General features: G+C 43.6%; 1 protein-coding gene across 2 annotated transcripts in view; it reads right to left on the reverse strand.

Annotated features, from left to right (window-relative positions):
- Nucleotides 1–11737: 11737 nt before the first annotated feature.
- Nucleotides 11738–22396, reverse strand: part of LOC111138625 (E2F transcription factor 3) — a 72073-nt gene continuing 61414 nt past the window's right edge. Inside the window, exons 2-7 of one of the 2 annotated variants that reach the window (XM_022490656.1) lie at nt 21012–21123; nt 19573–19792; nt 17695–17853; nt 14767–14881; nt 13326–13461; nt 11738–12188 (exon numbers count right to left, since the gene is read on the reverse strand). In XM_022490656.1, coding sequence (XP_022346364.1) covers nt 11926–12188; nt 13326–13461; nt 14767–14881; nt 17695–17853; nt 19573–19792; nt 21012–21123 — 1005 coding nt within the window. In that variant the 3' untranslated portion in view covers nt 11738–11925. Of the gene's footprint in view, nt 12189–13325; nt 13462–14766; nt 14882–17694; nt 17854–19572; nt 19793–21011; nt 21236–22396 lie in introns of those variants that run through there. The other variant, XM_022490657.1, reaches the window with a different exon arrangement.

The raw sequence follows: 22396 nt of genomic DNA on the forward strand, positions 1-22396 counted from the left end.
TTTAGGCCTATGATTCATTTTGAGTTAATTTTTGTGAAAGATGTGAAGGCCATGTCTAGATTCTTCTTCTTCTTCTTTATTTTTTATTTTTTTAAAGTTTTGCATGTGGGTGGCTGGTCATTCTCTCACCATTGACTACAAAATCTGTTCTTACTCCATTGAGTTGCTTTTGGGCCTTTGTCAAAGATCATCTGACTCTGTTCTCACGAATTTATTTCTGGACCCTCTATTTTGTTCCCCAGATCCATTTGTCTATTCTTCCACCAGTGCCATACTGACTCGATTACTATAGCGTGACCGTAAGTCTTCAAGCTGGATAGCCTCAATTATCCCACTTTGTTCTTCAGTATTGTGCTGGTTACGCTGGGAATTTTGCCTTTCCATATAAACTTTAATTACCCACTTTTGCTGCTATCCACAAAATAACTTGCTGGGATTTGTTTGCAACAAATTCTTTCAATATTTATCTGTCTGAGAAAGTTCTTTTTCTTTTTTTTTTTTCTTTTCACTTTTGAAGGATAATTATTCTGGATATACGATTCTAGGTTGCTAGTTTTTTCTTTCAACACTTTATCATCAACACTTTAAATATTTCAAGTTACTCTCATCTTGCCCACATGATTTCTGAAAAGTTCAATGTAATACTTACACTTCCTCTTCTACAAATAAGGTCCCCCACTCTTTAGCTTCTTTCAAGATCTCCTCTTTGTCTTTGATTTTTGGCAGCTTGTATATAATGTACCAAGATATGGATCTTTTTTCCTCCTCGATCCTATAAGCTTCCTGGATTATGGTTTGGTGTTTGTTGTTACTTTTGGAAAGTTCTCAGCCATTATTTTTTTTTTAATTAAAAAAATTCCCATATAATCAAGATACGGTGTTCTATTAGTTTCAGCCATTATTACGTAGACTTTTTCTTCTGCTCCATTCTCTCCTTCTCCTTCTGGTATTCTTACTGAGTATACGATGCAACTTTTTATATTCTCCTACTCTTCTAGGATCATCTGTTTCTTTCTTTCTTTCTTTTTTTTTTAAAGATTTAATTAATTAATTTATTTGACAGAGAGATCACAAGTAGGCAGAGAGGCAGGCAAAGAGAGGAGGAAGCAGGCTCCCCACTGAGCAGAGAGCCCTATGCAGGGCTTGATCCCCGGACCCTGGGATCATGACCTGAGCTGAAGGCAGAGGCTTAACCCACTGAGCCACCCAGGAGTCCCAGATCATCTGTTTCTTTTTCTCATTCTCTTTTTGTTTTTCAGCTTGAGAAGTCTCTAGTGACCTATCTTCAGGCCCAGTGATTCTTTCCTCAACCATGTCTAATCTACTAATGGGTCCATCAAAGATGTACTTCATTTCTGTTTCAAGTGTTTTCAATAGCATTTTTCTAGCATTTCTTTTTAAAAAAAAACTATTTATTTATTTGAAAGAGAGCATGAGTAGGGGTGGGCAGGTAGAGGAAGAGGGAGAAGCAGGCCCCCTGCTCAGGATGCTGACACGGCTCGATCCCAGGACCCTAGGATCATGACCTGAGCTGAGTGCAGACACTTAACCAACTGAGCCATCCAGGTGCCCCTCTAGTATTTCCTTTCTTAGAACTCCCATCTCTCTGCTTACATTGCCCATCTGTTTGTGTTAAGGCCCATTTTTTTACCTTAAAGCCCTTCCATCTTAATCACAGTTATTTTAAAATCCCAGTCTCATAATTCTCAAACGGAGTCTGGGTCTGATGTCTCTTCAAACTTCATTTTTTTTTTTTTGTCTTTTAACATTCCTTGTCTTTTTTTTTTTTTTTTTCAGACATTAGGTATAGGATAAAAGGACCTGAGGTAGAGAGGCCTTTAGCGTGAGCTTTTATGTTTATCTGCTTAGGAGTCCTGTAGTCTGTGGTGCTATTTCCTATAGCTGTGGTGTCAGTGGCTAAAATTTCCTCTTGCGTCCTTGTTTTTGTCTTTCCTGTTGTCTTTCAGTTTTCCTAGAGACCCTCCCTTTTAGATAAAGGCTGTGGTTTACAGGTCTTTCCATTGTAGTTCCCTATTATTATACACAGTCCTGCTGATGTGGTGGTAAGGTGTGGGAGATGGAAAGCATCCTATAATCCTATGATTGGGTATCATTCTTTCAGTGTCCCTGGACTGAGACCTCCACCAGGATCTCAGGTATTTTTGTTGTTGTTGTTGTTTGTGTTTCTTCATTTTTTTTTCCTGCCCCTTAGGTGGGACAGGAAGACTAGAAGTGGCTGGAATTGGGTATGTCCTTTTCCCCACATCATTTAGGCTCTGACCAAACTGTTTTCCTCAAGAGCAGGCCTTTGTTAAGGAGACTAGAATGCTCTGGACATATTTCAAAATAGCTAGTTTTCGGGGCGCCTGGGTGGCTCAGTGGGTTAAGCCGCTGCCTTCGGCTCAGGTCATGATCTCAGAGTCCTGGGATCGAGCCCCGCATCGGGCTCTCTGCTCGGCAGAGAGCCTGCTTCCTCCTCTCTCTGCCTGCCTCTCTCCCTACTTGTGATCTCTCTGTCAAATAAATAAATAAAATCTTTAAAAAAAAAAATAGCTAGTTTTCCCCTCCGCCTGCTAGAAGCAGAAAGGAAACATTATCTGATCTTCACTCAGAACCTGGTGGGGCTCCTAAAGGAAAAACTGGTATAAGTGGGAAGCATCCTCCTAAGACTGGGTCCTCAGGGGACTTTTATCTCGATGCTCAGACCCCCACAATTAGTCACTTGATTTTTAGGTTTTCATACTATTTGCTGGTTCCAGTGGCCATTTGTGTTCTGGGTATGCTCTGGTTCTCTGTATTTCCCTTTCTGTCCAGTTTTCAGGGCAGGAATTTGTTCTGGATCTCAATTTTCTGATGAATCCAAGGAGAATTATTGATTTTCACATTGTTTTGCTTTATTCTTGCTCTGAGACAACTTCCACACTCTTAACATGTTGGACCAGAAACCACCCACTGCCTTCTTTTGTACAGCTGTGAGCTGAAAACAATTTTTCGCATTTTTTAAATGGTTGAAAAGAATCAAAAGAGAATATTATTTCACGACTAGTAAAAATTACATGAATATCAAGTGTTAAGACCCATCATTGTTTTATTAGAATACAGCCATGCTCACTTATGCACCTGCTGCTTCTGGGCACTTTCATGCTGCACAGGCAAGCTGAATGGTTCGACAGAGACCTTGAGGTCACAGTGCCTGAAACATTTATTATCTGGCTCTTTACAGAGGAAAAAAAAAAATCTAATTCCTGCTCCCTATCGCTTAATTTTTTCTTTTCTTTTCTTTTTTTTTTTAAAGATGTTTTATTCAAACTGCAATGTCACCTTTTGGAGTGTCCCTCCTTTTTAAAAAAAGATTTTATTTATTTATTTGACAGAGAGAGCGAGAGAGCACAAGCGGGCCAGGGGATGGGGGGGGCAGTAGAGGGAGAGGGAGACACAGACCAGGAGCCTGATGTGGGGCTCCATCCCAGGACCCTGGCATCCTGACCTGATCTAAAGACAGATGCTCAACCATCTGAGCCACCCAGGTGCCCCTTAATATTTCTTTATATATTTTTTAATTTCCTTTTCTCCCTGTGCTATATTCTTGGTAATTTACTTTCCAGTTTATTATAACCTCCTTAGCCGTATCTAATCTGCTGCTTTAGCCATCATTCCCCCCCCCTTTTCTTCCACAGTTTTATTTAAAAGTTTTAACATTGTATTTTATCCTTTCTCTAATCGATGTGGCAGGTTTTGATCATCTCTTACTAAGCTTTGAGTAAGTAATTTCTGTGATACCGTCTTTTATTTCTTTACACATTTCATGTATGTTTATTCTATATTCTGTACCTGATAATTCCGTTGTTTGAATCCCTTGACGTCTAAATCTGAGATCCCTGCTTCTGCTCCTGGTGCTGGATCGTTTCCTTACGTATTTGATGATTTTTGATTGTGAGCTCAGATTTGGTAGATCGAGTCTATGGTCCTATTTAAGGACCTGTCCAGAGAGGATTTTGCTCTGCTGGAAGCCAGGGGGATGATTAGCACCTGGAGCACTAGAGCCTTCTTCCAATTTCTCTGGCTTAATCTGGGAATCTGAGGTTCAGTGCTCCAATTTTTCTCTGTTGACCCAGGACATCTTTCCCTCCATTCCAGCATCAATATTGGCAACTAAATTGGTGACCGTCTTTAGGCACACCTGGCTTTCCCATGTGCATGCTCCTCCATTTTTTTTTTTTCCTGCTCAGTTTTCTTTTTTCTTTTTTATTTTATTTATTTATATTTATTATTTATTTATATTTTATTCTTTTCTTCTAGCCAATTAGGAATTTCCTGTAGTCTCAGCAAAAATTTTTTCTATGCAATCTCAATGTTTTATAACATGAGGGTTTCCTGGCTATCTAATCTGCCATATTGGTAGGGCGGGAGTCCTATCCAGTTCTTTGTTCTACCCTTATGACTAATTTTGGCCCCCACTTGTTAGTTTATCTACTTCCTAGGACAAGGTAAAGGAGTTATTTCCATACTTTCTACCTTCTCCTTTCCTTAGTGACAGCCCTGTGTCTGCCCATGTCTTCAGCACTTATTTTATTCCCTTAACAGACACCCAAGCTCAGAGTCAATAATGATGGTATCTTCTCTTTGACCAGAGAAACACCCATTCTTTGGTTTCTTGCCAAGGACAGAATTTAGCTGTGGCTCTTTTCAAGCATCTTGGCTCTCCTGCCTCCTCCCATTTCTAAACACACACAACGTCTATTCTCAGCCCTAACCCACTTAAACACAATCTCTTTGTTGGCATGGTTCAATTTTTATTCACTGATGTCATTATTTCAGGTCCTTCCTGTGGAACCACAATGTTCTTTCTTGCTCTTTGGGTCTCCACAGAGTATGGCTTAAAGTTAAGTGCTTTTCTTCCTCAGTTTACATCATGGTGCATAGCTTGTTCTGATACTTTTAGGTTGATTAGATACTTCTGTCCTTGTCGCCATCACTTATGAATAGCTTTAGACGAACTAGACGAGGTATAAGAAAATACTCTGTAAACTATAAAGCTCTGTACAATGCTGAGGATGGTTCAGGGATAAGACACACAATATAGTTTAGGTGTTAGCTGAGGCAAATGCCCCTGACTTTGGTTATTTGAAAAAACTGTCTTAAGTCCTTCTGAAGCTGAAAAGTGGAGAAAGGGAAGAGAGGTCTGAGTCTTTCAAGGGGGAAATGGGACATCCTATCTAGAAACAGGCACCTCTGAAACGTGGTGTGGAAGAGTAGAAGAAATTATAGTGCTTGTGGACAATCTGGATGAGGAAATCTCAGAAGCTATGTGAATTCAAAATGACGAATTAACCATGACAGCCAGCCTATGGTTCCAGGGCTAAAACTTGGAAGAGGCAGGTTTGCGTTGTGCATGCCTGAGTGGGGCAACTAAGCCTTATGGACATAGCAGAAAGAGCCTTGGACTAGGATGCTGGAGACTTTTTTTTTTCCCTGATGAAAAACAACTAATTGCTGTACTGTCACATGATGAAACCAGTTCCTTCTTAGGAGGTTGCCTTGCAGCTCAAGTTCTGTGATGTGATCATCATTACCAGTTGACATGGTTTTGTCTTGAGTCAAAACACGAGGGCTTGATTAATGGTTGGCTTTGTTATTAATTCCCTGGGTTCTAATTCTTGTTTCTGTGGTCCTGACTTGTATGTAGGCAGTCCCTGAAGGTGATGAAGGAATGAGAAGACACAACCTCTCTTTCCCCTCACAACTACTGCCACCTTCTCCGTGATGTGGTCCATACCCAAGTTGCAAAATGTCTCAACAGAAGCACGAATGTCGTTCCTGAGGCACATTCCTGGGACTTTGTCCCTTCTGTTTCCCATAGCACTTCTCAGACACTTTAGCATCAGGAACTCCAGAACTTTTTAGATAGTGCTCTTCACACACATGAAAAGCATAATCGTGATTTTTAGTGTTAGAAAATATTTTAGAATATTTTAATAAATTGCTCTGTTCGTCTTTCTGCCTTCAAGTCGTAGATTTAAGGGCACCGTGGAAAGTCTTCTCTGGGTATTCTACAGATCATCTCAATCTGCTGCTACGAAGGTTACTTTTTTTTAACTTCTGATTGACTCCTGGCTGGTTCATTCTCAAAAGCCTGCATGAGAATTCTCACTAAATGTCTCAAAGCATGACCTACCATTTACACTTGTTTCCCTTCACGATTCGGGGTTGTTGTCCTGGTTTAGATGGAGGTTCCCCAGTTCCTAGGAAATGAATCCACTGGTTTATTCACATTTGAGTCATGCTTACCCGGGCAATGGACTGTAACCACTCCCACATCTGGATGCAGAGGTCCAGGGCTGGGAATTGCCCCCACACCATCCCGGATCAGAATATCCCATTTCTGTAAAGCTCTCCAGGAGTAAGGCTACATCCTCTTTCCATTTCTGTTTCTGCTTCTATATCATCTGTCCTTCCAAGTCTTTTAAATATGGCTTCAGAAAGAAAAATTCCTTATTCAAGATCTGGGCTTCAGTATTTACTTCCAGCTAAAACTTGCTTCTCTCCCAACTAGACTGTAAGCTTCCTCTTGCTAATAGGATCTGTGCCTTTTTCTGTTTGGACTCCAGAAACTACAACAGTGCCTGGCATATAGTAATTGCAGAATCCTTCAGTGACTAAGTGAGTTAATGATTTCTCTTAATGGACCCTGAATGAGTGAGTTCAATGTGCTTCTCTATTATTTCCTATCTCTTAATATTCCTGAGACTGACTTCAAACTTTCTCAAGTACAACCCATCTCTACAATATTTAGGGTTGCCTGGCTGGCTCAGTGGATTAAGCATCTGACTCTTGATTTCAGCTCAGGTCTTCATCTCAGGTTTGTGAGTTCAAGCCCCAGGAAGGACCTCTCCTCACTGAGTTTACATTTTAGAAGTAGAGAAACAACAGATATATTAGCTAGTGATGCATGCTTCAAGAAAACATAGAGCCCTCATATAAAGCACTTAAAATGGTACCTGGCATTCCAATAGCCAAAAGGTAGAAATCGCCCAAACGTCCATTAGCTGATGAATGGATAAACACAATGTGGTCTATCCACACCACGGAGCATGAGTCAAGCATTAAAAAAAGAATGAAGTACTGACGCATGCTGGGCCATGGATGAACCTTGAGGACGTTACGCTAAGTGAAAGAAGGCAAATACCAAAGGGCATTTATTGTATAATTCCATTTGCAGGAAATATCCAGAATTGGCCAATCCATATTGAAAGAAATCAGATTAACATTTGCCGGGTATGGGGTGTGGTTTGCTGGGTGCAAGTGTATGGGGTTTGGTAATGGGTATGTGTTTCCTTTTGGGGTGATGAAATTGTTCTGGAACTAGATAGTGGTGGTCATTGCACAAGACTGTAAATGTACTGAATGTCACTAATGGTAAATTTCATGTTATGGGTATTTTGCCACATTAAAAAGAAATAGTGCTTGGCATAATATAAGCATTCAATAAATTCAAATAGAAAATAACCTAGGGGTGGGCTGGGTGGCTCCATGGATTAAGCATCTACCTTAGGCTCAGGTCATGATCTCAGGGTCCTGTGATCGAGTCCTACGTCAGGCTCCCTGCTCAGAGAGGAGTCTGCTTCTTCCTCTGCCCCTCTCCCTGCTTGTGCTCTCTGTCTCTCAAATAAATACATAAAATCTTTAAAAAAATTACCTGGGTAAAATAAATTATTAAATAAATTTTTAATCACTGGAACGCTACGCAGGCTTTGAAGACCGTGAACATGGTCTGTAAGTACAAACATGGAAAGATGTCCAAATCTACAGTGAGAAAAAAAGAGCTGTGGAGGAGTCTACATGGTACAACTTATGTTAAAATACACATGCGCACACACGTGTCATATGCCTGGAGAAAAGTGGACTGGAAGTAGACGCACAGGAAAAATGAGGATAGTGGTTTCCTTCCGGGTGAATAGGTTGGGGGGGCAGGGATGGTTTTGTTTGCGTACTTTATACCCTTGCGTATCGATTGCCGGCTTGCGTGTGTACGTACCATACGTAATACGCTGGAATTTTAGATGATGAGCTCAGGCTGAAGAGGGCATGATGGCCATCCAAAGATCCCAACCTGCTCAGAGGCGGCATTTCCAGGAACACGGAATCCAGGACAAGGGTGGTTAATTACCTATCGTGAGAATTAAAATGTCTTGGCTTCATAACTCATTATGAAAAATAAAACTGGACTTGCCACGGAGAGTAAAAATCCTTCTGCATCTGAGAGTGGTCTTTGCTGCTGGTCAGAGACGTGGCGAATTCTTCCACTTCTCCAAGGGCCGGGCACACCGCAGGTGCTCGGCAAATGTCTGGGCACTGTTCCTCGGGTCCCACATACAGGTGTGTTCTCAGGCTCTGGGGCCACCTTTCTCCATGCTGAAGCACGTCTTTAAGAATGAAGTTAATGCAGGAATGTAAGATACCATTAAGAAAAGCCGTTTACAAGTCTGAACTCTTAAAAAAAAAATCATTTTATTGATCCTTTACCATACAAAATTTATTCAAATTACACCCATTTGAAGTGATAAGATCACAGCTAGAGAACAGGTTACCCTGTAACAAATCTATTTACAAAATCCATCATAAAAGCTTTTTTTTTTTACATTATATTACATATTTTCTTTTTTTTTTTTTTTTAAACTAGCATACAACACAAAGCTAAACCGATTAGTAGTTTGCCTACTCCCAATTTTGGGAGAAATACTTCCTCTTGACAAAAATCACGTACCCCGTAGGAAAAGAAATTCCCACAATCTGACAATTGCCACTCGACTCACTCTGCAAGCCATGTTCCTTCAAATCCCTCCTCTCACACGCAGGCTGCCATGCACGCATCTGAGTTCTTATTTTCTTTTTTTCCTGAAAGCTAAAGCTTTAAATACTGCAGTTTTATTTACAGATCTACACTTAAACAACAAAAACGGAAACGAGAACCACAACAACAACAACAACAACAACAAAAACAAAAAAAACCCAGAAACAAAATAGAACAACTCTTAAAAAATTACAAACCCGCTAGAAAATATTCTGGCAGTGTTTACAAATTAATTGCTGTTTTTTTCTCTTTTTTTTGTACAAAATCGCTAGATAATGAAAGTGTGAGGAGACTACGTATCAACTTAAATAAAACGATCGCTATGCACAGATCTGTACATGTGAACACACACCTAATACTGTTTGACAGCTCATGTGTTGCCCTTTGTACACTTTTTCTTTTATAAGGCTCACGCAGTCATAATTCGCACACGTGTAACTTTTAGCCATTTCATGTGTGAGCGTTAATAGCAGCAACTCAATGGTACCAGAAAAACCTGCATACTTAGTACTCAAAGTAACACAAATACTGTAGCACTAACCCACTTTGGGTGCCAGATACTATGTCAGAAAGGAAAAATGGGCGATGCGAACAGAACACAGCATGGACGGCTAATTCACGGACACCAAGCTCAGCCCACTAACTGGAAAAATCTTATGCATGAAGGAACTCTTAAGACTTATTAGTATTCCTTTCATCTCCAAAACAATAAATACGGCATTATTACATTACGGAAAGGCGTAACGAGAAAGTCAACAAAACACACAACAACCTAGCCAGGTGAGAGCTCAGTCTTTAGACTTTGGAAACAAGTCAGCTTCGTGCAGCTGGCAAAGAGAATCATTACAGAGCTGGAAGCAGAGGCAGCTAACCAGATGAGATAAATATGGGAAATGGGGAAAAGCTTGGCATAAATGGTTTCCCATACAGGAAAAAACCCCACAGTGCATTTCTAGTAGGCACTTGACACAAAGCTCCCCCTCCCTCCCCCACCCCAAAGCTTCATCACAGACCACACTGCTGTTTGTACCAAAGCCAGTGTGTGTGAGGGAGGAGGCTGGGGACGGAGGCCGAAGAAGAAAAAGGAGGATAATGTGCACCTTTGTTTTTCTTCCCAAACATACACCCACGCATACCCACACAAAGAGTTTAAAGTGCTGGTGTCATTCGTTTTGACCCCACCACCACTTTGCATATTGTGGAAATCTACCTTGAGTAAACTGGCTGGGGCTTTCGTGGTTTTTTGTTTTGTTTTGTTTTTGTTTTGTTTTGTTTTGTGTTTTTCCTAAGGGATTATTTTCGATTCCGTTAAACGCACGAATTGAGTGCTACGGTGTCAGGCACATAGCATTTCAATTTAACTGTTTTTGTTTTGAGGTTTTTTTTTTTTTTTTCCACCTGACTCCCTTGTTTCCGTCGTCTTCAGGATCCAAGCAATGGACCTGAGGTTCCATGCCATGTGCCCAGTGGGAGAAGGGTGCCTCCCCAGGGCCAATGGGAAAGCCATTCTTGGACCTAACTGGTAGGATTTGCAGCTGACACGAAGCCTCCAACTGGGGGACACCGTTCCTGAAGAGTAAAGTGGGAGACGCCCTGGCTTCTATCGCTTCTCCTTCCGTGTAATGACTTCCCTTGGTCCAACTGACTCCTTCGTAGAGGAAGGGGAATGGGTTCTGGGCCAGGACGATCGCAGCCCCCGATGCAGTGGGAGCGCCCTGTTCTCACCAGCTTTTAAGTAAATGCCACTGACACAGTGGGGATATCTTTGTCCCCAGAGGCCTCTCCTTCTGACCCCATCCTGAGAAGTGGTCTCCCTGAGTGCAGAGTAAGAGAGCCCTTGCCCCAGTCACAGGGCCGGGAAGCCCAAGGACGGAGGGATCCACACCTGCTGCTCCTTGGGATTGCTATGTCATCTGACCTGGTTCTCCTCTCAAATGGGCCACCCGTCTCCGCGAGCGAGCCCCAGGACCGGCTGGCTCCAAGCTCCCGTCCTGGGAAAGGAAGCAAGGTGGGGTGACACTTCTTGCAGAGGCTGTTAAACCTTAGATCACACACGTTTAGATGCTCTGATCAGTAGAGGTCCTCTACGTCTCTGCTTAAATAATGTGAATTAGCAAAAACCGTTTCAAAGTAAACAATTAAATTGAAATGGTGCTGGGTGCCACAGGAATGCTTAAATGGCAGCTAAAAAAAAAAATTAAAAAAGAATAAAAATAAAAAGGCAAAAACAATCCACGGAAAACTCCTAAGTAAGCATTTGCTACAAATCAACTTTAAACTAACAAATACGTTGGGGGCAGGGGAATGGGAGTGGTTAATGGAGACAGGAAAATCCACAACAGCTTCCGAGTGGCAGAACTCTACCGTTCTTCTGTATCTGCAACAAATATCGGAAAACAGGTTCTTCGTCCGAAAGGCTGTGCAGGTTCTCTTGACCTCCTACAGGACACAAGGTCCATAGCTTACACTGAATTATGACAGTAATTTAAATATTCCTAAGAAGAGCTGAAGAAATCCATTTCATACTTTGCATGACTTCAAGTTTACAGTTCCTGCCGTTCCGTTCCATATTAGCAGACCCCAACGACATGCGATCCGCGGAGAAGGCACGGCTTGAAATGCTATTAAGGAAGATTGCTGTTCTCGAGTGGGCCAGGTGGCCAGACCCCATTCCACAGCGCATCCGTCAGGCACAGCAAGCCAATCCGGGAGGGAGGGAAGAAAAATACGGGTGAGAGACACCTGATTGCACATTTTCTCAATTGCTGACTCATCCAGGAGATTTTTGGAGCCTGGAGCAAAGCAGGGCTTTCCCAAGGGAGCCTGCGACTGTGCGTTTAGATAGACAAAAAAACAAAAACAAAAACAAAAAACTCCCCCCCCCAAAAAAAGGGCAAACACCCCCTCCCCCCTTTTAAATTCATTAAAATGTCAGCTTTGTTCTGAAGTTTGTAGTTTACTTCATGATACTATCTCGGAGGAAGAAGGTAGGAAGGGACAACACTGCATGACAGATGTTCTGGTTCCATAATAAAAAAATATCGGTTTATAAGGGGAGGTCACACAAAGCATAATCAACTACACATGAAGTCTTCCACAAGCGGGAGCTTCTCCAAATCATAAGCATCAAAGAGATCGCTAATGCCTTCTTCCTCCCCGAGGCTTAGGAGATAGTCTTCTTGGAGCAGGGGAGGCAGTAAGTTCACAAATGGTCCTTCTAGGTTGGAAGGAATTTGGTCCTCAGTCTGCTGTAAGAGGTTGGCTGGGGAGGCCAAAGGAGAAAGGTTTGCCATAGAAATCGAACAATCGCTATGTCCTGAGTTGGTTGAAGCCAAGTCTGAAGGGAAAAAAAAAAAAAAAAAATTGGAGGAAACCGAAAAATAAGTTAGGAGACAAATCACACCAACTTGTTGGAAGACTATGCACGGGGCTGTTATAAAAGCCGGGACCTTCTGGAAGGACAATCAGATGCCACTGTGGTCCAGCCCATCTCGTGCACAGTGACTGACAGCCTTTCTCTGTTCTCGTCTAACTCACTCAACTTTTGGGATGCCTACGGTTAGCAAACAAGAATACAAATCGTTTCAAAGATTAGAGGCTAACAAGTTCAAACACTTCTCTCGGCTATCAGCTGGTCAATATTTAAAGGAAAACAAAACAAAACATACATGCTGAAAAGCTGGCTTCGTCGTAGGGATTCAATGGATTTTCACTTAGTCTTTTTTGAACAACTAACTTTTTTAAAGATACTTCTTAAAAATACACGTAATAAGACACATCCACTTTGAATGTCTGTGGCGAAAAAAGGTGATCTTTCGTTTTAGCATCTGAGCTGCCATGGCAATTACAGTGCTCAGTGTTACAAATCAGACCCGAATCACTTAAATCGCTCCAATTCTTGCGGCTATATTGGGAGACAGTAATGGGAAAGGCTGAAGACATATCCCCAGTCTGAGAGTGGAAAAAGGGGGAAGAACTTAAGATACTCCCGGGGTCTTCCTCCCGTAGCTTGTCCCCATCACCCCAGCGGGTGGGAATGAGGAGGGGAGCGGAAATCAAGTTCAACTTCTTTGACAAAAGGCTCTTGGCTCCAAACTCGTTCCCTTTTGCTAACATGATCTCAGAGGCATCAGGCGAAGGTGTGTGGCCAAGTGTAGCTGATGATTCATTCAGACAGCTCACGGCTTTACTCCGCGCCCCAGCGGGCTTTCCAAAACACCGTAAGGGAAGCGATTTCTGCCCATAGCGAAAGCCTGAGGGACTCCGTCTGTGGGCGGAGGAGTCATTGGCTCAAGACCATGATTTGATTCTGTAACTAGTCAGACTGCCTTTGAAAAGAAAAAAAAAGTTACCTTAATAGCGCTAAATAGCAGAAGTTTGGGGGTCTTGCCTAGGCATGTGGTTCCGGCACCGGATCCTTCCGGTCACCTTCGTTTTTAATATAGTTTCCGAATGACAAACGTGGAATTTTTACCTTTGGAAGGGGGTTTCGGGATATTCCCATTGTGGTCTTGGTTGTTTGTTTTCATTGGACTGTGTGTTTCTGTCTCTTCTGGACACAAATAAACCTCAATGGGCCCTTGGGTACTTGCCAAATGTATTTGTAGGCTCTATCGACAGAACAAGTGAGAAAAGTTCAAACTGAGACATGAGAGCTATAGTAGTTTTCATCCAGAAATGGGAAATGAGGGTAATTTTCATTGTTCATTTTGCTTCTTCCCCGCTCTCCCCCCATCAAGTGATGACTGTCACCCTCTAGAGGACGGGCCGGCAAACTGCAGCCCGAGGCCGAATCCAGTCCATCAACTGGCTTTGTAAATAAAGTTTTATTGGCAGAGAATCATGCCCTTTCCCACTGTTAACGGATTGCCTCTGGCTGTTTTGTTTTTCTTCTCTCCGGCTCCAATGGCAAAGTTGTGCAGTTGAGTAGAACCAACAGAGACTTATGGCTCACAAAGCCAAAAATATTTACTCTCTGGCCCTTTAAAGATAAAGTTCGGGGACCCCTGCCCAAGAGGAGGTGAACTGTGTTCTTTAAATATATTCCTCCTATGCAAACTATGAAAAGGTCCTCCAAGTGTTTCAAAGACGGTATCTCCATATTGCTATCACCTTTATGGTGAACTTTAATAACCACTGGATGAAGAGTATTAAGTGCTAGGAGCAGTGTTTAATAAGAGAATGCAGCACACTAACAACTAAAATTCTTCTTCATCTGGGTCATAGTTCTATTATTATCATTTAGGTGAGAACTCTACCCTAGATGGGAGCTTGTGACTCTCACTCTCTTTTTATTTTCTACGCATTTTCTGTTTGCTACATTTCTTTATCTTATAGTTAGGGTCCAGGCGTATATTAGCAAAGATTATCAGAGACTAATCACAAAAATATGCTCCCTACTTTCTTATAGTATTCTTGTCTACCAATTCAGCCAAAGTCACATGTGATTTCTTAAAAGTAAACATGTTTTAAAAGATAAATTCTTAAAATGTGCTACGATAAGTTAGGGAGATACTTTTTTTTTTTTTTTTTTTTTAATTAAAGTTAGGGAGATACATTAAAACACTTATGTCTATTCCTGGTGGGGAACAAATCCAAGGCAATCAACATGAAATTCCCCAACGGTTGAAATCAGTCAGAACCTCCAGATACCAAGTGTTGAGGAAGAAAAAGTACTAGAGGGACAGGGCACCATACCCTGCGTTCAAGGCCCCACGATGTTAAAATTAGACTTTTGAGACACTCGATATGTACTGAACTGTTGAAATGTTTTTGAAGTTCTAGTTAGATAAAAGGGATGGGAAAGAACTATCGAGTGTCAGGCGAATGCATACTTTGACCACGCGTCAATGATCCTTTAACTTCGGGCACTCCAAAAAGATCTCTGCAGATGAACAAAGATGTTATCTCCTTACCTCTATTGGGTCAGGCACTTCAAGTCTTGTTTCTGGAGGGGCTTTGACAACTATAACAGTTTGGTCTTTAAGGCCACTAATTTTTCGAATATCTTGATATGTAACGTAAGCTAACGTAGTAACTGTTAAGGAATGTAACCATTTAGAAGACTGACAGAACAGATGCATGGAAAAATTTTCAAGTATTTTATGACTTGTAAGAACATACTGGTCTCTCTGTCTCGATCTTTAGACACATGGGATCTCTCGCAAACCTTTTCTGGTTGATACTCAAAACAACAAGACAAATCGATAGCGTTCTCCTACTCATTTCTAAAAAGCCCATGGTGATGTAGAATGTTAAACATGGAAATAGAATAGTTAAATTATCAGAAGAAAACCCAAACCCAGTTTGGTGGGGATTTCCTAGCACAGACATTCTGTGAACTTTGGTGAAGTGGTTCTATCACTCAAATTGAAAGATGGCGGATTCCAAGTTACAGGGAAAAAAAAAAAAAGGTAAGCTCTATTTGCCCATATAATTTTTGGAACTCTGGTAACTTCTGTCTGCTGCTTGACCATTAGCAAATGTCTGTAGCCACGCACATGAACGCACGAGTAGCCAACAGACACTGTGGTGGAAGAACTCAGAAAACGGGTCAGGCAGACAGCTTGTTTTCTTAAGGGCACTTGGGCTGGTTGTGATTGCATACTGCCTACTGATAAGAAAGTCATCGTTTCTGTTAGAAAAAAGTTATCCTTTGTATGATATCACTATCACTATTTCAGTGTTCACAAGGAGGGAAGGCAGCTTCTAAGTGCTCTGCAACCTGAATTAATTTGAGAAACACTGTTGCAGGAAATGAGAGTGAAAGAGTATTTCACTACCCTTGGTCATGACTTCTGGGTGCTGAACAATTCTTTTAAGTGTCCTGGTGGCCGAACCTAAGAGGATATCATGAAAGACTATGGTACTTACTACATGATAGAGTATTCATGCAAGCTTGCCTGGAGAGACGAGTTTTTACTTGGCACTAAAGGAGCTCACATAGTTCTCTTGTAAGAGTCACATAACTCTCTTCTATAAGGGACACAGAGTGACATAAATAATGTACAATGTCTTTAGCCTGTTGTGTTTTTTATGTTAGCCCACAAAAAATGCCTAGGATAAAACAGCAAATTACATGACTCAATGAAGACCTTTCTGCAGGTAATATAATATTAGAAAATAGAGTCTGTGATCTAACACATTTCATACAGAAATAAGGTTTAGAGAGTCAGGAGGAAATGCTTCTCTTAGAACAGTGGCTTTTAGTTAGAAATTGAAGGAAGCTAGGAACCTTACTGTGCAGAAAAAAAGCACATTCACCCCAGATCTGTATGTATTTTTAGGGATATCTATCACAGATTGTCTTCTTTAAGTCTTAATGGTTGAGATGACAGCAAATTCAGTGCTGAGCTTACAGGACACAGCTCAGGCAAGAGTCTGGGTCTTAGGTCACCATGTACCTCGTCAAGGAAGCCAACTGTTGCCTTGATACGAGACTTGACAGTTCTGAGTTTTCACTGAGAACATGGAAAAACTGATAACCAGGTACCTACCCCGTAAGTCCACTGTCAAAAAGCTACGTGACAAGTACTTATTAAAATAAAAACTCATCTACCGTTACTCAACATCCTGCAGGAAGGAAAATTTCAACACATTTGTGAACAAGCCGTACCACATTCGGAACCGAATGGCAAATTGAAATAAATTGTGCAAACACGTTTTCTGATCTTACAAACTTAAAAGTACTTCCACTGTGGCTCCCTCCTGAATTTGCTTTTTTGGGTTAGCAGCTCCCCACAAGGAAGCTTTCAGTGTCTGCAACAAAGGCCCCAGAGGAAGCTGATGTTGTCGACGAGGCTGTAAGCTGCACATTCCAGAGAGCTGCCAATCACATGTAACCACCCTGTCTCGTCCTCCACGGAGCTCCCAGCTAAAGGGTGAATGAAACAGCTCGACTAGAGCTATTCTTGTTTATTCCCCCATAAGCCCACTCTGGCTGCCACTGGGGGTTCAAATCACCACACCTCTTCTCCACCTCACTAATCATCAGTGGGCAAGATCAATCCTGTGGTCGACAGAAAATGAGTAATCGCAGTTTCAAAAAACAGCCTCAATTGAACAATAAATGTCCCCCTACCCTCCAAGGGGAAAGCCTCTCAGACATAAAAGGTAATGTGGAACAATCAGAAGGGGGGACACAACTTAAGAGGTGGGGTTTCTTAAAATACGGGCTTCATCTTCTATGCATAACTGGGAATACTGCAAAATCTTCTCGTCAACGCGACGAAGTCATCTTTTTCCCTTTTTGTCGGAAGTGAGATGATGAGCAGCGAGTTTTCCTATGACGGCCAACAGATTGACAAGAACTGGCTTTTAAAACTATTTCTAAGGACGAATGTCTGTAAATGGATGGACAGACTGAGACGTCTCAGGCATCGGGGGTGGGAGGGCGGGAGATTCAGAAATCAGTTTCTGGTGTTGAACATCAGCATTAACGCACGGTTAGAGGCTACAGAATGATTTTTCTAGGCTCTTCGTTCCTTCAGCTATAGCTCAGACAGATTCAACAAATTCCCATTGCTCCAATATCTGATGAAAAGAAAATAGAATGTGAGAACCCCAACAGTGACAGCGGACGCCCACCAGAAATCTGGGGAGACAGAGAGGGAGCTGCTGGTTGTTGTCATTAATATTAACGCTGACACCTTATCTATTTTAGAACAGTGCTGCCCGACGCGCTGCGTGTATCCGTATGTCCCCAGCCACACGTGAAGAACATGCGTTAACCAGAGTAAAATTCTACCTGTGCGGAAGAGTCAGCCTGTCAACACTGGTTGTGTTCAACACTGGCTGTGTTCTAGAAGGCACTAACCCCCAAGGAACAGGTGCATAAAGGATATCTTTGGTTCTCTGAGTCTTCGGTTAGCAGTTTGAGGTCCAGGGTGCAGCTTTGGATCAGTTCATCTAATTTCTTCTCTTCCTGGCTGAGCTCGGTCACTTCCTTGGACAGGCCTTGACACTGGGCCAGCATGCCCCCATCTTCAGACAGACTGCAGCCCCTGGGAACCCAAACACAGACTCTTCGTAACTGCTCGGGGGCCAAGGGGGAGAGCGTGCGGGGGAGGGGCAGTGAGAAATGGTCTTTTTTTTTTTTTTTTTAATAAAGATTTTATTTATTTATTTGACAAAGAGAGATCACAAGTAGGCAGAGAGGCAGGCAGAGAGAGAGAGGGGGAAACAGGCTCCCTGCCGAGCAGAGAGCCCAATGAGGGGTTCGATCCCAGGACCCTGAGCCAAAGGCGGAGGCTTTAACCCACTGAGCCACCCAGGCACTCTGCCCTAGAAATGTCCTTTTGAGTAAGATGTTCCCCCTTGACACAGGAGGACCCACTTGTTAGCCAAGTGTTAACATCAGAACATTTATACTTTTTTTTTTCTTTTTAGCTCTTGCTATCTCATATTTTTGATATTCTTTTTTTTTTTTTAAAGATTTTATTTATTCATTTGACAGACAGAGATCACAAGTAGGCAGAGAGTCAGGCAGAGAGAGAGGAGGAAGTAGGCTCCCCACTGAGCAGAGAGCCCGACGCGGGGCTCGATCTCAGGACCCTGAGATCATGACCTGAGCCGAAGGCAGAGGCTTTAATCCACTGAGCCACCCAGGCGCCCCAGAACATTTATACTTTTGTATTTACTTTTTGTCCACACAGTCCTTCACCTCTCACACTACAGAAATTAAGTGGAGGGCAAAGAAACCCAATAAACCCCCAACACTGTAATTTCCAGGTTTCCTTCCTCCAGGAGGCCTGTTTTTTCAGAAGGCTCAAATTCAAAGGGCAAAAGGAGGAGCCCCTGCCTGCCACATGCCTCCCGGGAGGAAAGAGAAACAACGGGTGGAAAAAAAGGATAAAGAGATATTGAGAGATAGAAAAATGTGAAAGAAAAGAGGAGTGGTTCAAATTCAACAGAATGTCATTCGGGAAGCACAAAAGACCTAGGTAGTTCCTGCGGGTCTTCTAGCAACCACGGAGAAGGAAAAGGAGGTTAAGGGAACAGATGTGTGCGCTGTACACATGAACAAAGACCACTACCCAACAGGTTTCTCTAAACCACAGGCCAAAATGGGTCACTGGATTGTCAGAAAATTCCCTAAAAGTACAAAAAGTTCCCCATACTCAAGTCATGTTTGAGGGAGTCTTTTCTCTAAGCCAGCCTATAACAGATTTGTTCCTTTCCACAATGCCTTCATCGTTCCTCCTAAAATACCGGCCACACGAGTGCTCCGTCCGCAATCCACAAACGGGACTAACCATACACTGAGTCACACGTGTCGGTGGACAGGGGGCATGTGTTATCATCCCTGCGTTCCAGGAGGGACTGAGGCCTCTAAGTCTTGCCTCTATTTACGCAGAAAGCGAGCTGACCCGCTGTTAGAGCCACGGATGATGATACGTGGCCATGGGACAGCTACACGGCTGTGTTCATACAGAGCCGTGTTCATTTCCAAACCCCTGTTAGAGACGAGCCGGAGACATGGGCCAGCCTCCTTCAGGTGACACACGTGAGCACACGCGGCCTCCCGGGTGCAGAGGAACAGCACTTTCATGGAGTGGGCAGGGACCCCCCTGCCTGAGGCCAACTCAACGTCTCCGACCGCATCTAGAGGGCAAAGAGCCCTTGGACTTCGGCTGGGGGCTCAGGGGCAGCGGGGAGGAGCCCACGGAAGCAGCGCGGGCGTGAACGTGGTGCCAGGGCCCGGGGTCGTGGCTCGTACTCACATCCACTGCACGTTGTTCTTCGACTTCTTCTTGATGAGGTGGATGCCCTCTAGCACGTTGGTGATGTCGTAGATTCTCCTCTTCTGCACCTTCAGTACCTCCGCCGCCTTGTTCAAATCCAAGACCCCGTCGGGGGACTGGCTCAGCAGCTGAATGAACTTCTTGGTGAGCAGACCAAGGGATGTGTCATACCGTGTTTTTTCTGAGGGAGATTTTGGAGCTTAAAGAAAAACAAAAGCCGAGCGGGTGGGGGGGATAGGGGGAAAGGTAAAGAAATGAAGGGTTTCTCTGCAGGTAGGCGAGCCCTGTTTCCCGCTGCAGCCCAAGGATTAGCATCCAAGCAAAGCCACGGCCAGTGTTCTCGGTAAGTTACAGAAAGCTATGAAATGGCTTTATTAGAAAAGGAAGGGACAGTACGAATTCCCGTTGCATGAAAGCGTTGTGCTGTGACGTTCCCAGGAGCTCCGACTTGGCCTCACCCTCCTCCCTGGGTCTAGGGAGGTGTCCCGCACACGGCAGGCCTCAACATTATCTGTTGAACGAATGAAAACGTGCTATGGTCTCCAAGCACCAGCACGTGCAGAGCCCAACCCACGAGGGCCGGGGCTGCGAATCTCTCCTGCATTTCATTTTCATGATGGGGGTGGTGGGGGGTACTCAACCTGACCCCCCGCAACCAGCTCTGCAGGGTCCATGGTCTGTGTGTGTCTGGGACCTGGGCACCAGCATTCATGTCAATGAAGACTACCCAACCAGCATTTCCATCGACTCGCCCTGTCCCTCCTGCATGTTAGGTCCTCATTCAATACCATATTTAAGCTGTTGGGCAGGTGTTCATTGCACAGGGTTTGGGACGGCCCGATTCGTAAACTCCAGGAAAGGGGAGAACAAAGTCTAATTTAGCATCTCTGTTAAACACCAGAGACATAAAGGGCTATTTCATTGTTTCCAACCTCCTTCTCTCTCTTTTGTCAAAGAAACAATCAGTGGAAAGGAAAACGAGCTGCCATGGTTGGGTTTTGGTCCATTCTGACAGCGCCTTGTGCGGAGCCACAGGACGAGGCGGGCGCAGACCTGACTGACCCTGGCACCGTTCTACGCCCCGGGAGCCTGGTCTCCAAAGTGATGTCCATGAAGGGAAGTTAAAATTAAATTTGATTATAGAATGGTGCCAGGGAGCTTGTATTCCGAGCTGAAAAATGACACCGCACACATTTAAAAAGGCCTCCTCCCGAGTCAGTATTCAGGGACCGAAGGGACCCTACAGTGTCTGTGGGGTGTCTGCAGATACTCTGTTATTTTCTGGATGGGAACAGAGAGAGAAGTAGAAAAGGACACAACGTGCCACAATTATCCCCATCTTGGCTCCCTCTCAGCCAGCAGCTTTGAAAGGTGGGAAGCCCACACCAAGGAGAGTACGAGACCAAAGGGATCCTTACTTTTTGGACTATCTGGACTTCGCAGGGCGGCTCTTCCTTTGCCCTTGGGGGTTTTTAAGCCATCTGCGAGGTACTGATGACCGCTTTCTCCTAGCTCCAGCCTTCGCTTTGCCTGCAACGGGAAAATGCAATCGTTCATCACCGGTCACGTGGGCGATCACAAGCAGTGGGGCTGCCTGGGACACAGACCAGCCAAACAGGCTGCTGGCCCCTCTGCTCTGCCTCACCCAGGACCCTGTCATGCCCCCCGGCCAGCTGCTGGCTCCAGGTCTGTGCCGACGCTGAAACGCTCTTCACCTGCAAGGGATTACCTGTCTAGGCTCAGATGGACCCATCCACTGGTCCTTTAGGGTTAGGTCACGGGCCACTCTGCTTACCCCTTTCACTGATTCAACACTATGTACCAGGCGTGGGGTGACACAATCAGACCACAGCAGACACCCTGGAGCGCAAATTCGCTTTTCCCTTGCGACACTCAGCCACCGACCTTCACTCATCTCTGATCTGGGTTGGATCTCTTTCCTTATGCTCCCCACAAACACTGTGTTTCTGTGTATTATAACACTTATTGGATAGAAGGGTTATTTTACTTATCTGTTTCTCATTTCCTTTAAGGCAGGGACTGTTTCCCATTTATCTTTGTATACCTAGGGTTTGGCAAGCAGCCTGGGTTTCTGTAGGTATTCAATCACTCTCTCTCTATACATATATTTATGTTTAAAGAAAGAGTGATTAAACAGTAACACAGCTAGTCACAGACTACAAATGGTCATTCATCAGAATAACAAAAATGCAAATGCTCAATCTTGGGTTTCCACTAGTATTCCTGTCTCCATTTTTGTCATCAAACCAGGCCAATGAGGAGTCTTCATTCAGTTTTTTCTTTTATTTTAGGGAGGGGCAGGGCAGAGGGAGAGAATCTTAAACAGCCTCCATGCCCGGCATGGAGCCCCCCCATGGGGCTTGATCTCAGACCCTGAGATCATGACCTGAGCTGAAATCAAGAGTCGGACGCTTAAGCGACTGAGCCACCCAGGCACCCCTTCATTCAAGTTTTTCATCTAATTTAATTTTACTTAAAAAATATCCATTTAGTGTCTGTGGACTGGGCACTGGTCTTAGCGAACAGAGGTAAAGCAAGATGGGTAAGTGCGTCTGCCTCCCTAGCCTGTAGAGTCCTAGAGAGGAGACAGATAATTAAGTAACTGTTGTGTACTAACTAACCGTACGGTGGGATGGGTGTTTGGACAGGAAAGCCAATGACTAGACACCCGGCATGGCCACGTTCTTCTCGTGAGGGGACGCACAATTTCAACATAACCCCTCATGACATGGAAACGGAGGGATAACTTATCAGCTGAGGACAGAGATGCAGCCTCTCTATA

The sequence above is a fragment of the Enhydra lutris genome, unplaced genomic scaffold, assembly GCF_002288905.1.
Source record: "Enhydra lutris kenyoni isolate GAN:26980312 unplaced genomic scaffold, ASM228890v2 scaffoldscaffold93, whole genome shotgun sequence".
In the NCBI taxonomy this organism is placed as follows: Eukaryota; Metazoa; Chordata; class Mammalia; order Carnivora; family Mustelidae; genus Enhydra; species Enhydra lutris.